This window comes from Drosophila navojoa, chromosome 3 (genome assembly GCF_054131105.1).
Source record: "Drosophila navojoa isolate 15081-1374.11 chromosome 3, UAZ_NAV_1.0, whole genome shotgun sequence".
Classification (NCBI taxonomy): domain Eukaryota; kingdom Metazoa; phylum Arthropoda; class Insecta; order Diptera; family Drosophilidae; genus Drosophila; species Drosophila navojoa.
Genome location: NC_142891.1, coordinates 20,338,510 through 20,358,590, shown reverse-complemented (window position 1 = coordinate 20,358,590; position 20,081 = coordinate 20,338,510). Strand labels below are relative to the sequence as shown.

At 39.1% G+C, this 20,081-nt stretch overlaps 5 protein-coding genes across 8 annotated transcripts; 2 read left to right on the top strand and 3 right to left on the bottom strand.

The window, feature by feature from the left end:
• Nucleotides 1-282: 282 nt before the first annotated feature.
• dock (SH2/SH3 adaptor protein dock) lies at nt 283-11,281 on the bottom strand. 4 transcript variants are annotated; one of them, XM_089258165.1, is made up of 6 exons: nt 10,773-11,281; nt 4,620-5,430; nt 3,648-3,852; nt 2,747-3,092; nt 2,220-2,666; nt 283-2,104 (listed from the first exon to the last, which is right to left on the bottom strand). In XM_089258165.1, the coding sequence occupies exons 2-6, from the start codon at nt 5,014-5,016 to the stop codon at nt 1,895-1,897; spliced, it is 1,605 nt and encodes a 534-aa protein (XP_089114291.1). In that variant the 5' UTR covers nt 5,017-5,430; nt 10,773-11,281; the 3' UTR covers nt 283-1,894. The 4 variants fall into 4 exon arrangements, with proteins under 4 accessions (XP_089114291.1, XP_089114292.1, XP_030238626.1 ...); XM_089258166.1 differs by having other exon boundaries at nt 4,620-5,427; XM_030382766.2 differs by having other exon boundaries at nt 4,620-5,080.
• A 306-nt stretch (nt 11,282-11,587) lies between these two features.
• On the top strand, nt 11,588-13,812 carry LOC115562042 (RCC1-like G exchanging factor-like protein). The gene is made up of 2 exons (XM_030382770.2): nt 11,588-11,764; nt 11,821-13,812. The coding sequence occupies exons 1-2, from the start codon at nt 11,650-11,652 to the stop codon at nt 13,086-13,088; spliced, it is 1,383 nt and encodes a 460-aa protein (XP_030238630.1). The 5' UTR covers nt 11,588-11,649; the 3' UTR covers nt 13,089-13,812.
• Nucleotides 13,104-17,219, bottom strand: LOC115562046 (integral membrane protein 2B). The gene is made up of 3 exons (XM_030382774.2): nt 16,902-17,219; nt 14,748-15,474; nt 13,104-14,662 (listed from the first exon to the last, which is right to left on the bottom strand). Exons 1-3 carry the CDS (start codon nt 17,007-17,009, stop codon nt 14,517-14,519), a joined length of 981 nt encoding a protein of 326 aa, XP_030238634.1. The 5' UTR covers nt 17,010-17,219; the 3' UTR covers nt 13,104-14,516.
• Nucleotides 17,220-17,641: 422 nt separating this feature from the next.
• On the bottom strand, nt 17,642-18,680 carry Clp (Cleavage and polyadenylation specificity factor subunit 4). Its single transcript, XM_030382777.2, has one exon. It carries the CDS (start codon nt 18,556-18,558, stop codon nt 17,719-17,721), a length of 840 nt encoding a protein of 279 aa, XP_030238637.1. The 5' UTR covers nt 18,559-18,680; the 3' UTR covers nt 17,642-17,718.
• A 249-nt stretch (nt 18,681-18,929) lies between these two features.
• Nucleotides 18,930-20,048, top strand: PGAP2 (Post-GPI attachment to proteins 2). Its single transcript, XM_030382779.2, has 2 exons — nt 18,930-19,733; nt 19,807-20,048. Exons 1-2 carry the CDS (start codon nt 19,103-19,105, stop codon nt 19,941-19,943), a joined length of 768 nt encoding a protein of 255 aa, XP_030238639.1. The 5' UTR covers nt 18,930-19,102; the 3' UTR covers nt 19,944-20,048.
• Nucleotides 20,049-20,081: the final 33 nt, after the last annotated feature.

Here is a 20,081-nt window from a genome sequence, read left to right as displayed (position 1 = left end):
GATAATAATTTACTATACGTTTATAAAAATAACAAGATATCGCTCTTCATTGGGCGCCTGGTATTTCAGCAGATTCTGGCGATATACTTACTCATAAGAACTTTTTAAAGTAAAAAAAACTCCGCGATTATAATTTATTTGATGTATTTTTATTCATTTCCGTTTCGGTATAATTTCTAGTTTGTTCTCTTTCATTTTTTTAGTACTAGTTGTGATTTTAGCAATTGTTTGAAATTACTATAAATTATTTAATCTTTATATTTATATGTTTATATATATATATTTTCTTTTATAAAATTCGCATATGAAATAAAGTCGAAAGTCCTTTTAACCATATGGTTAAACCACTCAGCGCCTTTTGCTAAAGCAACTAGCTCTAACCGTTCTGTTCCATCGGTCCAACTATCAGATTGATATTCTCTTCTCACAAATCTTAGACTAAATCAAAAACAAATCAATAATATATAAAATTAGAAAATAAAACGGCAAACAAAATGTAATATTTAAAAACAAAATTAAAGCTGGAATCGCTGCTTCTACTTCTTTATAAATATATAATAATAATACAACTAATGATAGTAAGAGTAAACTATAAATAGAAAGTATGTATATATACGAAAGTGTGCTTAGGTTAGGCATTGCATCATCAACTGTACAGTATGGCTTATATGCGTATCATATATGTATATTTATATATTATTTAATTATGTATAATAGGGGGGAGGCTCCACTTAAGTATGTGTGTTTCGTACGATGTTGATTATGTTTATAATTATGCGGCTAGAACAGCTTGTATTTGGATATTATTATTGTGGATATTCCGTATGTAGAATATATAACATTATCTTTAGATGATAATCAAAAAAATGTTCAATACAAAAGTGACTGTGGATGTGTGTGTAGTTGAAGTCATGAAGCATCTTATCTTATTAGCAAATTAGAGAACTAATTAAGTTTTCACAATTAGTCTTTTTTTGTTTTGTTTTTAACTTCTTGGGTTTTTCTTTAAGCAGCTTTTGATATACTATATTTTGTTGGATTGCGGGTAAGCGTTCTGCCTACATATTTACATACTCGATAAGATATTGGTATGATTGGCTGTAGATTTATTCATATGCATATATGTGACTTCGATCGTGAGATTTATATGGTTCAGACACACACACATAGATGCATACGCACAGAGTGAATTTCTTCTTGTGCTATATATCCAAACACTCATACACACGCACTCGAACACACACACAGACAGACATACGGCTACATATCTTAAGTCAGTTTTTAAAAGCGCTTTGCTGTGTACACAATACTTGGCTACAATGTTTAAATATCGTATATTATGTATTTATACATATATATAGAGTATGTAAATGTAATGCATGTTGACATCTAGAATTGAGTGTTTCGAGAGAAAAAGAAGCCTTTGGTTCTTTCATTTATATTTCTTATGCGCTTGCTTTCATCTTCTTCCATGGTTCACAAAGAAAATCAAGCGAACTAATGTTAACAAAACAGTTATTAATCAAAGCTAGCCGAATTATGCATTAATTAATTTAGATATATATAAATTTTATAAAAGTACAAAAAGTCCGTGTGTTTGTCTATTACGCATTCGAACATGAATCAGCGAACATGAATCAACCGATTTATATACATATAGATACTCTCGCCCTCTCTCCTTATCGCGAAGCATACAAAACTGAAGAAAGGATTTGGACAGCGCGCAGCATACTTTGCTTTTTGTTATGTTCTATGCCATGTTAATACGTATGTACTATATCATTGAAGTTGTATTATGTTGTGTATGTTTTGTTTAGTTATATTACGAGTAATATATTGGATGATCTATGTTGAGTTTTTCATTTTCTGTTTGTTTGTTTGTTTGTTTCCCTCTTTACGTGCCATTGGCCTTTGGCAGCGGTCGCACCAGATACAGCTTCTCGCCCTGCTTGTTCGTATAGATGGGCGCTCTTTGGTAGTGATCGACCAGCTGGTCTAGCGAATGAAACTTGCGCTGTCCAATGCAATACATGTTCTGCTCCACGTGCACGCGGAAGTGTTTGTTGCGGCCGGGCGCCTTCAGGGAAACCGAGTAATCACCCATCTGCAAGCAAATAACAAATCCTCTCTTATTAATGCATATTTGTATGGGTGATTCCAGGAGAGCGTTAGCATATTCATTTACTTCTCCTGGCATCACAATCCATTCGTTCACTCACATTAGTCTCACTGTCTCTGATGAGGAAATCGCCATCATGGCCATGGCCATTGAGAACTGTGTCGCACTGGCTGCGCGTGATGGCCCCGTAGTACCAGGATTTGCCAGCCAAATTGGGTCGCTCGATGGGCTGGCTGGGCTGCGTCGGTTTGTTGTTGCAGTCGTTGCGTCGCTCCATGGAGTCACCGCCGTTGCCGGTGGTGTTGGCACCGTTGCTGCCGGTGGCATTGCCGTTGCCAGCATTGCCGCTGGTATTGCGATAGGGCGTGGCCAAATAGTCGTTCAACTCTTGTAGATAATTGCGTGGAACTAAACCGACTTGACCCTGATTATTGCGTGCCTTATACCAGTCCGGATCGGAGGCGGGCCGATCGACAATCTCAAGGCGATCGCCCTTCTCAAACGACAGCTCCTGATCATTGTTCGATGTGAAGCTATAGAGCGCCACCTGCCAACACGATGAAGAGAGAGAGAGAGAGAGAGAGAGATTGAGATGAGGATAGCTTGGCATTAGATATTGATACCTACCACAATGTCCAGCACGTTCTCCGCCATGGCATAGGTGTGTATTTCGCCATCGTTATCACAATCTTCGGTTGTGTAATTGCTGGGGAACCAGCCAACCGCATTGCCGCTCTGGCCACGCCACCAGCCATCGTTCGACTTCTCCAGTATGAGTATGCGTGTGCCCTTGGTCAGGGACAGCTCGTCCGGCTGCTGCGCCTGATAGTTGTATTTGACAATGGCGGTGCCGATGGCCTCGGCCGGATCGGGCGGCAAGCGTCGCGACATGGTTGGACTCTCGATTTGGCGTGAGGGCGAACAATTGGGCAGCGTCTTTGAACCGGAACCCTTTTTCACCTTCTTCTTGATGCTACAAAAGAAATGGAGATGATTGTGAAATGGCAAACATTAATATAATATCAACTAGTTGGGTTTCCAGTCAAATTTTACTGGGTTTCGGAGGGTTCTTTTTGTATATTATTTGATTAGAGAGTTATTGGCTTAGACTTAATTTTGGGGCTTCCAGTGGAGGGGCAACCAGACGGGGCTTTAGTTTTTGAGTGTGGGTGTGTTTCGTGCGGGTGGAAGGAAGGAACAGATATTAGAAAGACTTTCTACTCGGGACAACTAAAAAATATTTATATAAATACAAATTAGGTGATAAATGAATTTGTTATACAATACTAAAGCCGAAAAGCAGTTGGAGAACTAAGTACAAGAGGAAAGCAAAACATTTGGAGTAGAAAACAAACTCGACATATTTTTTTTTTTTTTTTTTTTAGTAGCTTATTTCTGCTGAAATCAGAATAAAAAGAATACTTAAATTTTTAGTTTTTAGTGAGTTTCTTTTTCATAATGGTATACACAGTGGAGTTTCGTTGGATTCGTTGGATCTCTGCAAGCGAAAACCGGACAACACACGCACCTGTCGAAGAGCGAGGGCTTCTCCTTCTTCACATAGTTGCTGGGCACATAGCCGGACTGATTGCGACTGTTTTGGACGCGCCACCAGTGCTTGGAGTCATCCAGCAGCAAATAGCGCTCGTTCTTCCGCAAATCCAGCTCCTGAGCGCCCTGGGCTGCATAATCATATTTGGCTACTACGTAGCAAACGTCTTCCTGAGATTTGCCTGGAAATAAACAAAAAGGAACCGATTCAATTAAGACTTTGTTTAAGGTTGTGATATATACATATCTCGGATTACATCTGTGGGCACTTGTACGATGTGATCTTTAAAGTATATTTCATATACATTTTTAATCAATGTACTACCCTCTTAAAACATCGTAATTTCTTATAGATTTAAGGAATCGTTTATACCTCATATCAAATTAAGTTTCTAAAAATATTTAACGTAACGATTAATATTTATAATATTTTTTTCTTAATATTTGAATATGAAGCTTTACCTAGATTTATTACTTAAAGATTTTTATTAAAATACTTAAAGATTTAAGAATATTTCTAGATTTAATCTTTGTGTCGAAAACGATTTTGTATACCATATTTAGGATATTGTATTTATTCAAGATATATGTAGTAGCATTTATGTAATATCAACTAATGTCTACCATAACTTTCTGTAATATAGTTCACATAAACATAAATCATATATCAAATATTTTGTATATATAAATCTATGTATCTATATTCTACATATATAAGATTTGTACCACATACATATGTATATAATAAACACTAAGCAATTCTATTCCAATTTCCCCTGTTGCTATCTATATCCTACAACTGTCATTCAAGTAGCAACTAAACTTTAAGTGTTTTATCTAGGAAATCTTCTATTTGTTCGATAAATATAGCAATCAATCTTCTTCTTCACACTTGAGATCTTTGTTTGCGCCTATGTCATATTATTATAATGATAAATCGTCTGCTTACCGTGCTTCATGTTGCCCGCCATTGATTGTTGTCCAGCGTTGCTGCAACTGGAGTTACCGCTGCTGCTGCCCCCGTTGCTGTAGTCGATCGGCGCCGGGCAGCCGCTGCTCGCTGGCTGGCCAAAGGTCACACTTTTGTGCTGGGCACTGCAGCTGGAGGCGGTCGACAGTGTGCGATGATGCTGCAGCGATAGCTGCTGCTGCTGTTGCAGTTGTTGTTGCTGTTGCTGTTGGTGCTGCTGCTGTTGGGACAGCGAAGAGTGACGCTGATGGTGAGCAGGTGAGTTCGGTGCCAATTGGCGACAGCTCTGATAGTTCTGATGCTGCGGCAGCTGTGGCGGTGCGTTGCCAGAGGAATTGGGGATGTTGCGCGCGAATCGCTGTGGGTATTCCAACATTCCACTGTGGGCTCCTCAATCAGCTTGAGAAGCGCGTCGGGGCACAATGGGCTGGCTCCAAATGCTGCTTCGAAGATAAGATTTTTGTTTTTGGCAATTGACAAACAACAAACAACAGGAAATAGCAGCAGGTTGCACGTTGCTGGTTGCAAGTTGCAAGTTGCAGTTTGGCAGCAATTGTTTGTTGTTGTTGTTGTTGTTGTTGTTGATAATGAAGATGATGATGATTATGTTGTTTGTTGATGTTGATGCAATTGTTGCTGTTGTTGTTATTATGGTGAGTATTTGATGTTGTTGTTGTTGTTGTTTGTGTTAAGCTGTGTGCTGTTGTTGTTGTTTGTGTTGTTGTTGCTGTTGGTGTTGCTGTTGGTGTTGCTGCATGTTGCCTCCTTCCTCAGCCAACGCATATTTCTGCTGTTGTTGTTGTTATTGTAGTAGTTGTTGTTGTTGTTGTTTTTAGCAGCAAATTAAACGTTACGAATGCGGCGAAATGCAAAAACAAAGATGTGAAAGAGAAAACGTAAAAGGAAGAAGAAGAAAACAATGTAAACAAGATGAAATTAAAGCGTTATGTATGTATATATGTATGTATGTATGTATGTGTGTATGTGAGCGAGCGAGCGAGTATATATATATATGTATGTATGTGTGTGTGTGTGTGTGTGTATTAGACAAAAATGCATTTGCGTGAAAGCAGTTAAAACTAGTGCTTAAAATACTTTAAAATATTGAAATATATATGTATATATATACATACATACAGCTATGCATATGTATGTGTGTATATGAAAAAGCGAAGCGTAAAACAAAATTTGAGCATAAAGTGAAATTTACATATGAAAGGGATTAAAAAAAACGGGCCTTCGAGCTAGGATATGAGAGCTGATGAATGTGTTAAGGATGATGATGATGATGGCAATGGCAATGATGATGGTATGTTTTTTTTTTTAGCTTTCAGCCGACTGCAACTGTAGACTGACCGCAATGTGGCCAAGCGAGTAATAGACGCCAAGTGAAAGTTGCCCCCAACTCAAATGGAGCAAGACTCAGATTTGAAAACTCGTAATTGAATTGAATTCAATAAAAGAAATATCAAAACAGAGCGAGAGAGAACAATTTTGAAGAAGTTCGAGATGAAGTTAAAATACTCTAGCAGCAGAAAATTTCAAGATAATCCACGAATGTTTGTAATAAAATAATATTTTCAAGTATTTTTGATAGTAAGTTGATAAAAATAAATAAAAAGTTTATATATATATATTTCTTATAATTAAAATATATATATATTTTTAAAAATTTCAATTGAACTTAAAGAAAACACGTATTGAAACTTTGAAACTAATACTAAATGAAATCTGAAATAATTGTTTGATGATTGTTTTGAATAAAATTTGATTACTAATTTTTACTTATACTTTAATTTTCTGGCTACAATTTCCAAGGCAACTTTGTGATATAATTTCTGACAGATTATCATGTAAATATATGATATATCTATAGATCATCATATAAAACGCAGCTCTACTAACTCTTAGCTAAATAACTTCATTTAGCGCCTAGTTCACATAGGTCGAGGCAAGCAGCGAGCATCGTGCTGATCACGTCCACCATACATATATAATAAAACCCATCTAAGACATCTACTTGAGTGCGAGCCTCACACAGTTCGTGACAAAATTAATGCCAGCCTGCCTCCCGAGCTTCAGCTAGTGTATAAAAACGAGATGGAGAACGAGGAACCACTTGATTTTAATTGATGAATTTTCAATTGATTTGGCAATGCGCCGCTGAGTGGCACAGAGTTTGGGTCACTACGTGCAACAGCATCCACAGAAGCATTAAAACAGGGAGACAGAGACAGAGAAAGAAAGAGCGTGAGAGAGTGAGAGGGAGTAAAATAACCAGCTATTCAAAATGAAACGTAACTGTGATTGAGTCTCGCACTGGGGCTGGCCCAAACGACCAAAGCGCTCGATGAGTCACGAACAGGTATTGGAAATGGAATTGGATTGGAATGGGATTGGGTTGACTCGTACTTAACAAAAAGACAAACCAACTAAGCTGAGACCCACCCACCTATGGCCGGACAAGTAGGGCAGACCAACAGGGGAAAAGGAAAGAAACAACAAATAGCAATAATTAACAGTTGGCAGGTAAATGAAGAAGTCGAAATACTCTTGCGGATATAAGAGAGGTCTAGCTGATATAGTAAGCAGAACATAGAGTCTTATTGAGTTTTCAGAAGACATAATATAAATAATCTATTTCAAAGTGTTTCTTGATACTGTTAGGAGAAGAAAACGTCTTATATGAATAAAGTATTTATCATCTATATAACAAACAGTATTCTAACAAAAAGGAGAAGAAAGGGGAAATTTAGCATAAAGATCTGAGAGACTAGTTATCATATATATAAACAGACAGACAGAAAATCTTCATATCTTTCTATATCTTATCACATATATCAAGAGATATCTTGAGTAATATATATATAGGCAGAATATAAAGTCATGTAGGCCTACTTGTAATACCCTGCACACATTGAATAACAATTTGAGAGTACCCTTTTGGCAGCGCATAAATGAATAAGGTAAAGAATACTGTGAGACAGACATGAGGCATTTGCTGTTTACGTAATGCCCACCTCGCATAGGTGGTAGATGTGTAAAGTGGCACGAGATAATCGACAGTTTTCATATTGCGAAGCCAACTGTGTGAGGTTGTTGGCCAAAAGCGTAACCAAAGTCAATGTCAACAGCCGGAGGCCAAGCAAAAATTATTAAAGATCAATAATTATGCGACCCAGAAACAATAAAAAAGCTCTGGACATTTGTTTTTTATGTTTTCTTTTTTCTTTTCTGTGGTTTCACTCTTTTGGCCACAGCTTGACAGTTGGCCAACAGAGCGGGTTGAAGGTCGAGCGTTGCAGCAGCTTAATTAGCGTGTCGACCAACGCCTTCGCCAACAAGCATTTGGTTCCTATGAAAAAGTGTTGTCATCAGCGATAAGAGAAAATCGCTGTGCGTCGAGAGTGAAGGCGAAAGCCATTTATTATTTTTATTTCTATTTCTATCTCTTCTCTTTTTTTTTGACAGAATGTGATTCTATCTTTCGTATCATTGTCAGAGCGTTTCCGTCTATTTGGGGTATTCATTTCGCTTTTGAGAGAAAGCTGAGCACAGCGAAAGAATCACTTCATAGTCATTCATATTTGCGCAAGACTCGTTTCGTTTTCTCATGTTCGTAGCGCTGTCATGGGAATCCATTTACCAGGGACTTTTAAATATGTGATGAGATATTATAACTTGGACAAAACACTCAATTTAAATGTCGATCGTCTGACTAAGAATAAGTTACTATAACAATGGCATATTATTCTCATGATTAATAAACTTCCGATTGTTATAGATAAGCAGAACAAATAGCCTGAAGTGGAAGTTACCAATAATACATATTAATAGGCTGATAAAACATGTGGGAAGCTACCAATAATATTTATATATAGAATTTGATTATGCACTCTTTCTAATCACATTGTAAATATTTACAATGCAGATAAGCTAAGTAGCTTTGTTGGTTATGATTTATTAGTACGTATGTAAAACTGTGCTCTGTGCTCACACTGAAAATATATGTATGTATGTATTGTAAATACAATGCAGGTAAGTGACTGGCAAATCTTGCCAGCCACTTTGCTTGTATTTGTTTGTTTTCTATACAATCTATATGAAATTTACATATTATGCTAGTAAACGTGCCTTCGTGCTGCGCTGCTCTAGCGCAAGGCCACCAGCAGAGCTAAAACATTGAAATGCTTGGATGGGTTTACTTTTTATGGCCATTGAACTAAGCTCAGTCGCTGTTGCTTCGATCTATTTTGTCGCATTTGTTGTATGCGTTATTATTATTATTGTTGTTGTTGTTGTTGTTGTTGTTGGGGGCTTAGACATTGCCAAGGTAGCAGCGCCTTTGTCTTGACGGCGCACGATTGTCGGAGACAGTTCGTCAAAGAGAAAATTGAAAGAGTTGCACGTGCTCGACGGGTTTATGAGGCGGAAAGTTGTTTCGGCAACGGTTCACAGATAGGAAGTGCTCGTTCCGTTCAACGGATTGGAGACGCAACAACCATATCAAGAAACACTCAAACAAAATTATTGAAACTAATTGAAAACAGAGTAAACAAATCTTTATTTTGTCTTTCTTTCAGAATCCATTCAAGAGTTTTTAGGGGCGTCAAAGCTCCTAAATCACCGAAAATGGGCCAACGAAATGCACTAAAAATCGACATGAAACAAGTAAATTGAAGTGGGGATAGGGCGCAGTCTTATCAAAGCCAAAAGGGCAGCCACAGCCGCAGCCAGCTCGGGCATAAAACTGTAAACATATAAGTATATTTAGATGCATATGCATCTCTGTCTCTATGTGCTCGTATATTATGTGGGCATGGCCACTGTGAGACGGTGCTGACACTTTAGCTGCGTAATAGCTATGCAAAGAGAGACCAAGGTCTTCCTCTCAGGGAGTGCAGCGGAAATGCTCGATAATTTAGCTAGAAAGTGACTAACTATTTCTGTTTTTTTTTTTTTTTTCCCCTAACAATGTTGATAATTTCATTGTCGCATAATTTTTCTGATTAAAAAGTTGAGTTGCTGGAAAAGTGATTAAACAATTCTAACTAAACTCTGAGTGAAAGCTCTCGTTAGTCCGTCATTCATAGTTGGAATTTTGTGTCTCAGCTATTGTTTCAAGATTTTTTATGGCTAAATTGGGAATATTTTTTCCGCTAGCTGCTTTGCATAACAAAGACTACAGACATTTCGTTTAAGAACTCGGTATATTTAACTATTTAAGATAAGAACTTAGTTTAAGAGTTTATTTTCCAGACATTTACATATATCAATTTAGCCTTTTATAGCTTATGCCGGCAACACTGTTAGAAAAGAAGAACGGAACTCCATTCAGTGCGTTCGAGTTGATTTAGTTATTTTGCGCAGCTGTTGTTGTTGTTGTTGTTGTTGTCGCTCGAGTTTGGATTTTAGAATTGAAGCTGAGCGAGAAGAGAAACCTGTGTGACATGTGGATTTTGGGTCGTGGGTTGAATTGTGCCCCGAAGTGAACTGCGCATCTAAAGTTCGGGCGGTGGTTGTTTGGGTGCATAAGGGCTTGGGGTTGGGGGTTGGGTTGTGGCGAAAACAGATTGCTGACACATATATAGCCACGGGCGGTGTGCATGGCGACGAACGACCCTGGTAACCAAAAACTGCAAAAGAAGCCTGCTTATACGGAAAGAAAACATGAACGGACTGGCGTTGCATAAAAAGGATTGTGCTCAATGGGAAATGCTAGAGCGAGAGTAAATAGGAGAGAGAGAGAGAGAGAGAGTATGGGTAGGTCGAATGGGGGTTGCTGACGCGCATGCATACAGAGCGACGCGACCGCAAGAGAGCAACTGTGAAAGTGCAAGAGAGCATAGACAGATACGCAATTTTCGCTTCCTTTTCTAAACACCTATATTTGTGTGTTATCCTGGGAAATGTACCGTTCGTTGTACATCGAAACGGCACTGTTAATCGATAAATATGCAAATGGTGAGAGCAGTGAAACCAAACATAACAAATACGAGCACTTTTTAAGAGAGAGAGAGAGCACGAAAAGACAGAGATAGGGAGTGATGGAGACGTAGGACGCGAACGCGTGAGAGCGAGACACAAAACAGGAGCTAAACAGGAGCAGCCGTATATTTTGTGTGTACCTACCGGAGACGACGAAAGTTTTTGGCGACGGCGACGGCGACTGCGATGACGACGGCAACTCCTAGCAGCAGCCAACGGCCCCAGCCCTTTGTGCAGCAGCAGAAGCGACCATATAAAATGCACTATCTTCACTTAACTCCAAACAATGTTTCAATGTTTTTCAGGCGCTTGCCACACACTAAATTTGCACTTAACACTCGTTCACTGTAATAATATTACTTTAAGTGTACATTATGTGTACATCTGTTCGTATGTATGTATATAATATACTTATATATATATCTATATATATTATGCTGGGCAGTCGAAAATCACTGGGTACAGACGTTTATATTTTTGTTCAACGCTTTTCGTTTGTCGTTATGACGCAACCGCACTTCGAGGTATTTAATGTATGTAATTTAATAATTTGTAAGAATTATTTCGCGGTCGAACAACTCTTTTTATCAATTTTACCGGAGCTACTTCTTCGTCGCTCTCTACAATTTCGATAGCAATAATGTGTCGCCCACATCGATATTTCTGTCTCGAACGCATCGAGTACTTTTATTAAACAGCTGTGGCATCGATACATAAATAAGCTCGTGCTAGGGATGATATTGTTTTAGCAACGCAAGATTGCGCAAACAGATTGTTTTATTTTATCCTATTACCCCGTAAAGAGTTAATAGAAAAAAGGCAGTTGTTAAGATGTAGGAGCTTTTATTAAACATTAACATTGTATTAATATAGATGGATACGATACAAATTTAAAATTGAAAAATACCACTACATAAAAAATACCACAATGTATAAATATATCGATAAGCGGTTTATTATTGTACATAATCCATGCACTCGGAACGATGCATTCAACTTATTTATATTAAAACCGCTAAAAATGTTAAGTTTAAAAATATTAAAGTCCTCAAAGTGGGCAAGTGTCCAACTAAGCCGTCAGTATACAGCAAAAGCAAAGCGTGTCGTCCTGTCACAAGACCAGAGCAAAATAAAAAGTATAACGTGCTTAGCCGTTGCATTTGCATGTGTAAATCAGATGTTTTCATTTTAGATTATGAACCAAAGACAACTGATTCGCATACAAATCGGGTCTACGTGTGGGGCTTCCAGGAGACTGGCGCTCTGGGGCTGCAAACCAATGTGAAGAAGGCCAAAGAGCGATACACGGAAATGGTGCATCACCCAACGCGGCTGCAATTTTCCAATAATAATGAAATCACGGATGTCACAGCCGGCTATGGCTTTACGGCGTTCGCAGTGAAACGTTCGGATGGGCTGAGTTTGTTTGGCAGCGGCCTCAACACAGACTCACAGCTGGGCTACCAAGTGAAGGGCAATAAGAAGGATCCGGCTAATTTGGATGTGATTATCTATCCAACAGCAATTCAGCTGCCACGCCTGCAGGACGAAACGGATGAGGATATGCAGGTGAAGAGCATGTCGGCAGGTCGAGCCCATCTCGTGGTGCTCACTCAGAATGGCACCGTCTTTACCATGGGCAACAATTCGTATGGCCAGTGCGGCCGTTCCATTATCGAAGAAGAGAAATACTCTGGCAGTGCGCTCATCCATCGCATAGCCCAGCGCGATATTTGCGGAGCGGACGATGAGCTTGTCGCCGTGGAGTGTGGACAGGATCATACGATGCTGCTGAGCAAACTGGGACGTGTCTACACCTGCGGCTGGGGTGCCGACGGCCAGACGGGACAGGGCAACTACTACAGTGCTGGCCAGATAACGCTCATAGGCGGTGACATCGAGAAGGAGCGCATTGTGCGCATCGCCTGCGCATCCGATTGTGTGCTGGCGCTCAACGATAAGGGCGATGTCTTTGGCTGGGGCAATTCGGAGTATGGCCAGCTAGATGATGCGGCCGATGCAGTGACTCAGATCTGCACACCTCGAGCGCTCACGCTGACCAAGGGCCTGGGCAAGGTCAAGGATGTGGCAGCGGGCGGTTCCTTTTGCATGGCACTCAATGATCAGGGCCTCGTCTACACCTGGGGCTATGGCATCTTGGGCTTTGGCCCGTTTGTGGATCAAACTTCAAAGCCTCAGCATCTGCTGCCACCGCTATTCGGTCGAAATGATTTTAGCAATGCAACAACTGTGGTCTCCATCGGCTGCGGAGTCTTTCACATGGGCGCCGTGAACTCTGACGGAGATCTGTTTATGTGGGGAAAGAATCGCTTCGGCCACCTGGGTCTGGGTCACAAGAAGGATCAATTCTTCCCCTTCAAGGCGGCCATCAATGGCAAGGTTCTAAAGGTGGCCTACGGCGTGGATCATACTATAGCGCTATGCAGACCACATATTTAAAATAAACCAGATTGATTTAAAGATCACAAATTCGCGTTTTTAATACATTGAAATCGATTAAAGAACATTTAGATTAATTTGCTTTTATCTTTTGTTTTCTGATAATTTTGAAAATTTTCTTTCTTTCGTTAGCAAATGTAAAAGCTGTGGATTTTTCATTATTTTTTGCTTCTCGATTTTTCGTTCTATATAAATATTTATTTAGCACGCGTACGCATTTATAGTTTATAGAGTTAAAGAGTATATATAATATAAAATATGTACTTGGAATTGAATGCAGTGTGTATTTTATTTTCATATATGTTTCAAGTTGGATTTGGGTGTTTAATTATATTTCTAATTTCTTGTTAGGATTACCCTTTATTCTCATATACAATAGAAAGTTGCTGGAATCCTAAAACTCTACTGATAACTCCCTAGTTACATTCCAAGCCCAAATCGCACCCTCTGTTCTTTTGTTTGTTATTTTTCGTTTCTTTAGTATTTGTCACAATTTCGTCAATCGCATTTAATTGCTTTCTAGGTACATTTCTTAACAGGGTTTCATTTTGTTTTATCGTTATATATATGATTTTTCGTTTATTGTTATTATTGAGCTCAACGCGAGCCATGGATAGCTCGTCGAGCCACTTGGCCAATACAATACGATCTGTTAACAGTTGATAAGTATGGTTACATCGACCTTAGGGATACACGCGTTACAAATTTTGCGATTATTGATACGTACACGTACGACCCAACGCGAGTTGATAATGATATTTTTAAGAACACGTGACATATACATACATATACATATACAGAGAGTAAATTAGTTTAATTAATAATTAATTTTTAAAAACAATTAAAATAATTTACTAATTTTTCTTGCTAACATGTATGCATAATTTAAAACTAATTAAAAACCAATTGCAAAATTAATAAATTTAAATAAATCAATTTACCTAAATTGTTATTTGGCAAGCGGAGTAATTGATAATTAATTGTGCTCAAATTAAAGAGATATTTTATCATATTTTGTAAATGAGATCTTAATTTAAAACTCATTGTTAAATCCAATTAAACTAACTAAAAGGCAATGCAAATTTAAATAAATCAGAAATATGCATATAAATATTAAGATTGCATTATGACACATATAATTAAACCCGCAGAAATCATGTTGATATTTACGTGTTTTTAAACCGAAGTCGTCTCTAAATCGAAAATTCATCACGCGCCTATCCCAAAGTCGAACTACAGACTAAAAGTTGAGGCAGTTGCCTACAGATCATTTTGTTTACACACGCACACACACTTACAGAAATCAATACTATTTTGTTTGTCTTTGTTATGGTTGCTGTCCATTCGTATTTTTTTGCTTTCAGTTTTTTTTTTTCTTGTTTCTATGTTAATAATTTAAAACATTTGGAGCATACGACCAATAGGAGCCTAAGCGGCCTGATGCTGCTGGGCCTCGTTCGCCTCGTAGGCTTCAACCTCGGCTATGTTTGACAGATCGTACTCGACCACGCCCTTTCCCATGAAAGCTGCATACTTGCCGGCATCTGGCAGAGGATCAGCTGATCGCTTGGCCACTGTAAGGCAAAAGGTTTCGTTAAGGATATGTGTTACAGTATAGGGCCGGACATGCCAATCTGGCGAATACAAGTTAAGACTTACCTCCAGATACAAACTTCTCCATCATGTACACCTTCATGTCGTAGCATTCGTTGGCTATGCGCTCCGAGATGACCGAAAGATCGGTGATACGTGGTGTAATGACACGCATATTGCGGCGAACCCGCTCCGTATCAATGTTATAGTATCCTGATCCCATTTTCTGCATAAGATCCACAAAGCTGCTGGGCGGAAGTGTGGTGTCTCGGTCCAGTGGCATGATGAAGCACCGATTAGTGGTGGTATCAATAATGGCTGACTGGTTTTCCTTAAAGTCATGCATGAAGCGCCCGTGGCGACCATCCTTAAAGTCCGGTACATCGATCTTGGAATAGCCATCGTCATCGCCGCTATTCAACTCGATTTCCTCGCGGAAGAAGTTATCGTTGACTAGCTCATCGAACTGGCCGCCCATACTGTTGCTCGCACTTGGGGATCCCGACAATTGTGGCAATAGCGAGCGCCAGTTCAAGGCGAAAGAGTCGTCGTTGCGTGCATAGAAACGTGGCAATTCCATCGAGTCTTCCTTATATGGTATGTCGCAGAGGGCGTGATAGCGCATGCTGGAATGATTCGGGGCATATAGACGATAAAGTGTCCAGCCCCCCAGTACGCCCATAAGCATTACGATAATGGCGATCAGGAACAAAAGAAACGACTTTAGGCAATTATATTGCGGCCGATTGAAAACCATTGATTCGGTATCGGCATCGCTGTACGCTCCTTTCGGCTGCAATCAAAGAACGATAACAATTAACACACATAATTTTTATATAATTTAAAGATTATATTCCAAATCAAGATAAACCTCAGTTAGTTCAATTATATTTAGTGTTATTATAAATATATATACATATATGTACTCAGTAGTATACCCCAGATTTATTCTTTTTATAGCAACTACTGTTATTTCCAATGACTAATAATTAATGACAGCAAATGGTGTTCAATTGTCCAATGAGTAATTACGGTATGTGTATACAAGTACATACATACATATGTATGTATGTACTATGTACTTCAGCACCGGTAGGAGGTATTTTTGTTTTTGATTTCCTTATCTCATATCAAAGGGACATATGTACATAACTGTATATAAAAAGTCAATAAAGAAGCACAACAATAAGTAAACAATGCACATGTATGTATGTATGCATACACGTAAATAGATATGTATGTAAGAAAAATAAAATGATCAAACCTGCCAAGTTAACTACGCAGTTTTAGTATATTTACTGCAAAACAGTATTTACAGTTCATGAATTAACAAAATTTTATACATATTGTATATTGTTTTGCAGCTCGTCATTCTTTAAACAATTCATGATACAGCTATCCATAAAATATTTATGACTAGCATTTTTTCCGTTGTTGGCTGTGTGGCTAGTTTTCTCTACTTTTTATCAACACTATATAAGCTATTTACATGTGTCGTGTTTGTGTGCAGTTATTATCGCTGACGAGCAAAGGGCAAAATTGCTTTTGTGCTCGAAGCTAGCTGCGCGATTGGTGACGAAGAGGAATAAAGTGCAAATGCAATGATATACATGCATATTTATGTGTGTGCTCAGCTGCAAAATGCATATTCGCAAAAGCACACGCACACAGTTATATATGAATCAACATACGCACATACATACATATGTCTATGTATATAAACCTATTCATTTGTACATATAATGGTATGTACATACATACATACATATATCATATGCTACTGGAAAATATGTACTGGAATCATTCACAATGAGCACAAAAACATAATGCAATATATATTTGGGCTAAAAAAGAGGGCGTTTTAAATGGATGATGGGCTGTCGGGGTAAACCGAAATCGTGCTGGCGACTGGCAATGCCAAAGCTGTGCGACCTTAAATGGAGCAAGGGAAGGAGTGCAAGGACACACACATGGGAATTCCATGTGAAAAATCGATAAATATGCATGCTGCCGAGAGCACAAATACACATACATACATACTTTTGCATGTATATAGAAAATCTTACAAACACCCACACACACAAAGGCTCGCGCGCAAAGGCAAGCGAAAACGAAAACTTGTAGAGCCATGGGCACGAAGGACATGTAGAAAATATGGGCTCGCAAGGACACATGAAACTATTGCGCAAAAGAAAATGCTTACTATCTCTATTTACTTACACTGATCAGTGAGCCATGATGCATAATAGCTTCATCGTTGAGATGTAATGGAAGCGGAACCTTCTCCAAATCCTTTTTTTCACCTGTTAATTTTGCTAGAATCGTCATTTTTTCCGACGTTCAAAATGTGTTTCTAGGTTTTTGAGCAATTTAGTATCGAATTTTTATTTTAAGCTGACCGAAAATGTGATGCCTAGACGTTTTATGTAAACTACACTTGGGTGATGTTTACTCTTCAATTATATTTTTCACTTTGTTTTTGTGTTGCGCAGCAAACTGCGTAGGCAAGTAGCCAGCTAAACGATATATTTTCACTTGTTTGCAGTTACTAACGATAATTAAAGATTTATTTAATATCGATAGCGATAAACGCAAATGTTTAATCCTCTATTTACCGTTAACAGTATTTGCTTTTTCAATATATATTAATTAGTTGGGCGATTATATTATATTCATGAATTCTAATATAATTTGCACTTGGGTTCGAAATTTTAATCCATTGATTCGTATAATGTATCGATTGCTTATCGTAATGTAAATAATTTTAAGATAGATTCTGTATATTTAAGCAAGCGATTGCATTATAATTTCTTCTAATTTTCCTTAACGTGAATGTTATTTGTAATCACTGATCAGTGTTGTAATATAAACTATTTATATATTTAAACGAAGAACATACCCCAGTCGAAACGATGATTTATCGCAAACCCGTTTGTTATCGCTGGAATGTATGACATGCATGATGGTTTGACGGAAGATTTAATCTGTACTATTAACTGTATCCTTAGATGTACAAAAGGGTATGCAGGGCTTAAAACTATTTATGACTATGTTGATTCGATAGGAAAGCCAGATGACCCTTGGGGCACTTGTTGGCATAGTGGCCCTTGTGTCCACATTTGTAGCAGGTGATCTCCTCTAGCGGCGTGGGCACTTTTATAAACGGCGGCGGTTGATGATTCGGAGCACCATCATCATTATTCTCCCCACTGTGGTCCATGGCATTTATATTATTGCGATGCTCCAGGCTGCCCACATATTGTTTGCATGAGTTCGCTTTGTGGCCAAGCTCTCCGCAATAGTGGCACGTGGGTAGTTTTTTGTGCATCTGATCCTTGCTAAGATCAGCGAGGGGCGGCAGCTCGAATCGTGGATGCATGTGTTTGCAGTTGGGTCCCTCAGGACAGAAGCCGGCCAGGTAGTTCATACATAGCACACGTCGCAGATGCTGATGTCGACAGTGCGGCCCATGTCGGCAAAATCCACGCTTGTACCATGGACAGTCCTTTACCTTACTCTGGGGATCGATGTGCAGGAACGGGCACTCTTTGTTGTGGCAGGCATTGAAGCGCGAATAGAAATAACACTCTGGCATTTTCGTCATGTCGTACTCGTGCAGAAATTCGCACTGGTCGCCCTTTTTACACAAGCCACGCAGCCAGTGCTTGCAGACGATGGTGCGATCGCCCCGTATGTGCCGGAAGGGGCAGGCGCTGCCTTTGTCGCATTCCTGGCCATTTTTTGTGATGAAATTGCAGACGGCGGCAATGGACTTGTCCATGCCATAGAACGGCAGTGGTATAGCTCCCACCTGTTCGATGAGATCGCGCTCTGCCTTGAACTGCAGGCTGTTTACGTTGGCCAAAAGTATATCCATGTTATTGCGGTACTTTTCTCATAAAACAATAAAGTAAAAGAGCGCGTTGTTTTGGGATTTGTTTTTTTTTTTTTTTTTTTTTTTTTTAGCATAACACACGCTGAAGTATCGATATCACCACGATATCACGACAGTGCATATCGATATATGGATATTAAAGTCAGTATGTAGCTCATGCAGCTTAAATATTCAGTTAAATCACTAACCATAGTGTTTAAATACTGTAAAATATAATTAATTAGATAAATGTACAAAATATAATTATTGCAGCTATACTTATTTTATTTGACTAAGTGAATGCTCAATAACAATATCACATGATAATATTTAGATACATTGATGATGAACTTCTTTCCACCCGCAATATGTTTTCTGCAGCTGCATACCAGCCTTTTTCATTTGTTTACGCGCTGGCGCTGCAATTAAAGATGTTTCTTCGACCAAAAGGTTAAAAGCTGATTGCGGCAACAATTGGGCGTGTAGAAGTTATGAGAAGACGCCACGGAGAGCCATAAATTACAGATAAAAGCTTCACCCGCCAACCATGTTGCCTACATACGAGCGTCTGAACGATCCTAAACGGGTGTTCTTTCACATAACATTTGCCCGGCTAGCGCTGACGGCACTCAGTTTGCCGTTGAGCGCGTTTTGTTTCTGTGTAGTGTGGTCCCTGATATTTGATTTTGCACGCTCCACGTTTACGCATTGCGACGTGGCTAACTACTTGCCGTCGGTGTCGGCGGCAATTGGAAATTATGAGCCACAAAAAACTGTTTGGCGTTTGGCTATCATCTTGCATCTCCCATTGCGTCTGACTGTGACACGCATGTATTTGGAGTACTATAGGGAGCACATCAAGCGCAATCGTCGCATGCTTGGCATCCTGGCCTGCACTCTGAATGTCATCGAGAATTTAGCTCTGTTCTGTCTATCGTTGTGGACATCGGCCGACAACTATGAGATCCATCGGAATTCGTTTGTGGTGTTCATAGCCTGCAGTGAATGCTATATGCTACTGTCCTATCTATTGAATAGGAGTGCACGCAAATCCGTTCTCCTGCCACACGAAGAGAAATCGTTGCGCTACAAGCGAAATCTCTTCCTGATCAATGTGCTTGCCTTTGGCCTCGCCGGCTACTGTTTCATGCGGCACAACGCACGCTGTGAGGCTGGTGGTAAGCTTTCGATATAGATTCGATATTCTCCTGGATGGTCCATCACTAATTCAAGTAATTTTCCTTTTTATAGTTTACACGTTCTTCGCACTCTTTGAGTACATTGTGGTGCTCACTAATATGGGTTTCCATATGACAGCATGTTGGGACTTTCACTCGTTCAGCATTCTCTGCGATACCCGAAATGGATTGCATATAATGCGCTATTAGCTTGACTTATTTAAAGAAGCGTTCATCGTCCAGCGGCTTGTATTCCTGTATATATTGTAGTTGTGCGGTTCTAGCTTAAGCTCAAAGTTTACTTAATTTAACTTAAGAAATCAAATTAACTTTTATTTAAGTGTAAAA

Excerpts from the sequence above, each read along its gene's own strand:
- dock (XM_089258165.1), bottom strand. The coding sequence starts at position 5,016 with ATGTTGGAATACCCACAGCGATTCGCGCGCAACATCCCCAATTCCTCT. Across the intron at positions 3,093-3,647 it reads AAGCCCTCGCTCTTCGACAG|CATCAAGAAGAAGGTGAAAA; the intron begins GTGCGTGTGTTG and ends TTTCTTTTGTAG. Across the intron at positions 2,105-2,219 it reads TCAGAGACAGTGAGACTAAT|ATGGGTGATTACTCGGTTTC; the intron begins GTGAGTGAACGA and ends ATTTGCTTGCAG.
- LOC115562042 (XM_030382770.2), top strand. The coding sequence starts at position 11,650 with ATGTTAAGTTTAAAAATATTAAAGTCCTCAAAGTGGGCAAGTGTCCAA. Across the intron at positions 11,765-11,820 it reads AGACCAGAGCAAAATAAAAA|ATTATGAACCAAAGACAACT; the intron begins GTATAACGTGCT and ends TTTTCATTTTAG.
- LOC115562046 (XM_030382774.2), bottom strand. The coding sequence starts at position 17,009 with ATGACGATTCTAGCAAAATTAACAGGTGAAAAAAAGGATTTGGAGAAG. Across the intron at positions 15,475-16,901 it reads ATCATGGCTCACTGATCAGT|CCGAAAGGAGCGTACAGCGA; the intron begins GTAAGTAAATAG and ends CTTTGATTGCAG. Across the intron at positions 14,663-14,747 it reads GGAGAAGTTTGTATCTGGAG|TGGCCAAGCGATCAGCTGAT; the intron begins GTAAGTCTTAAC and ends TTTGCCTTACAG.
- Clp (XM_030382777.2), bottom strand. The coding sequence starts at position 18,558 with ATGGATATACTTTTGGCCAACGTAAACAGCCTGCAGTTCAAGGCAGAG.
- PGAP2 (XM_030382779.2), top strand. The coding sequence starts at position 19,103 with ATGTTGCCTACATACGAGCGTCTGAACGATCCTAAACGGGTGTTCTTT. Across the intron at positions 19,734-19,806 it reads CGCACGCTGTGAGGCTGGTG|TTTACACGTTCTTCGCACTC; the intron begins GTAAGCTTTCGA and ends TCCTTTTTATAG.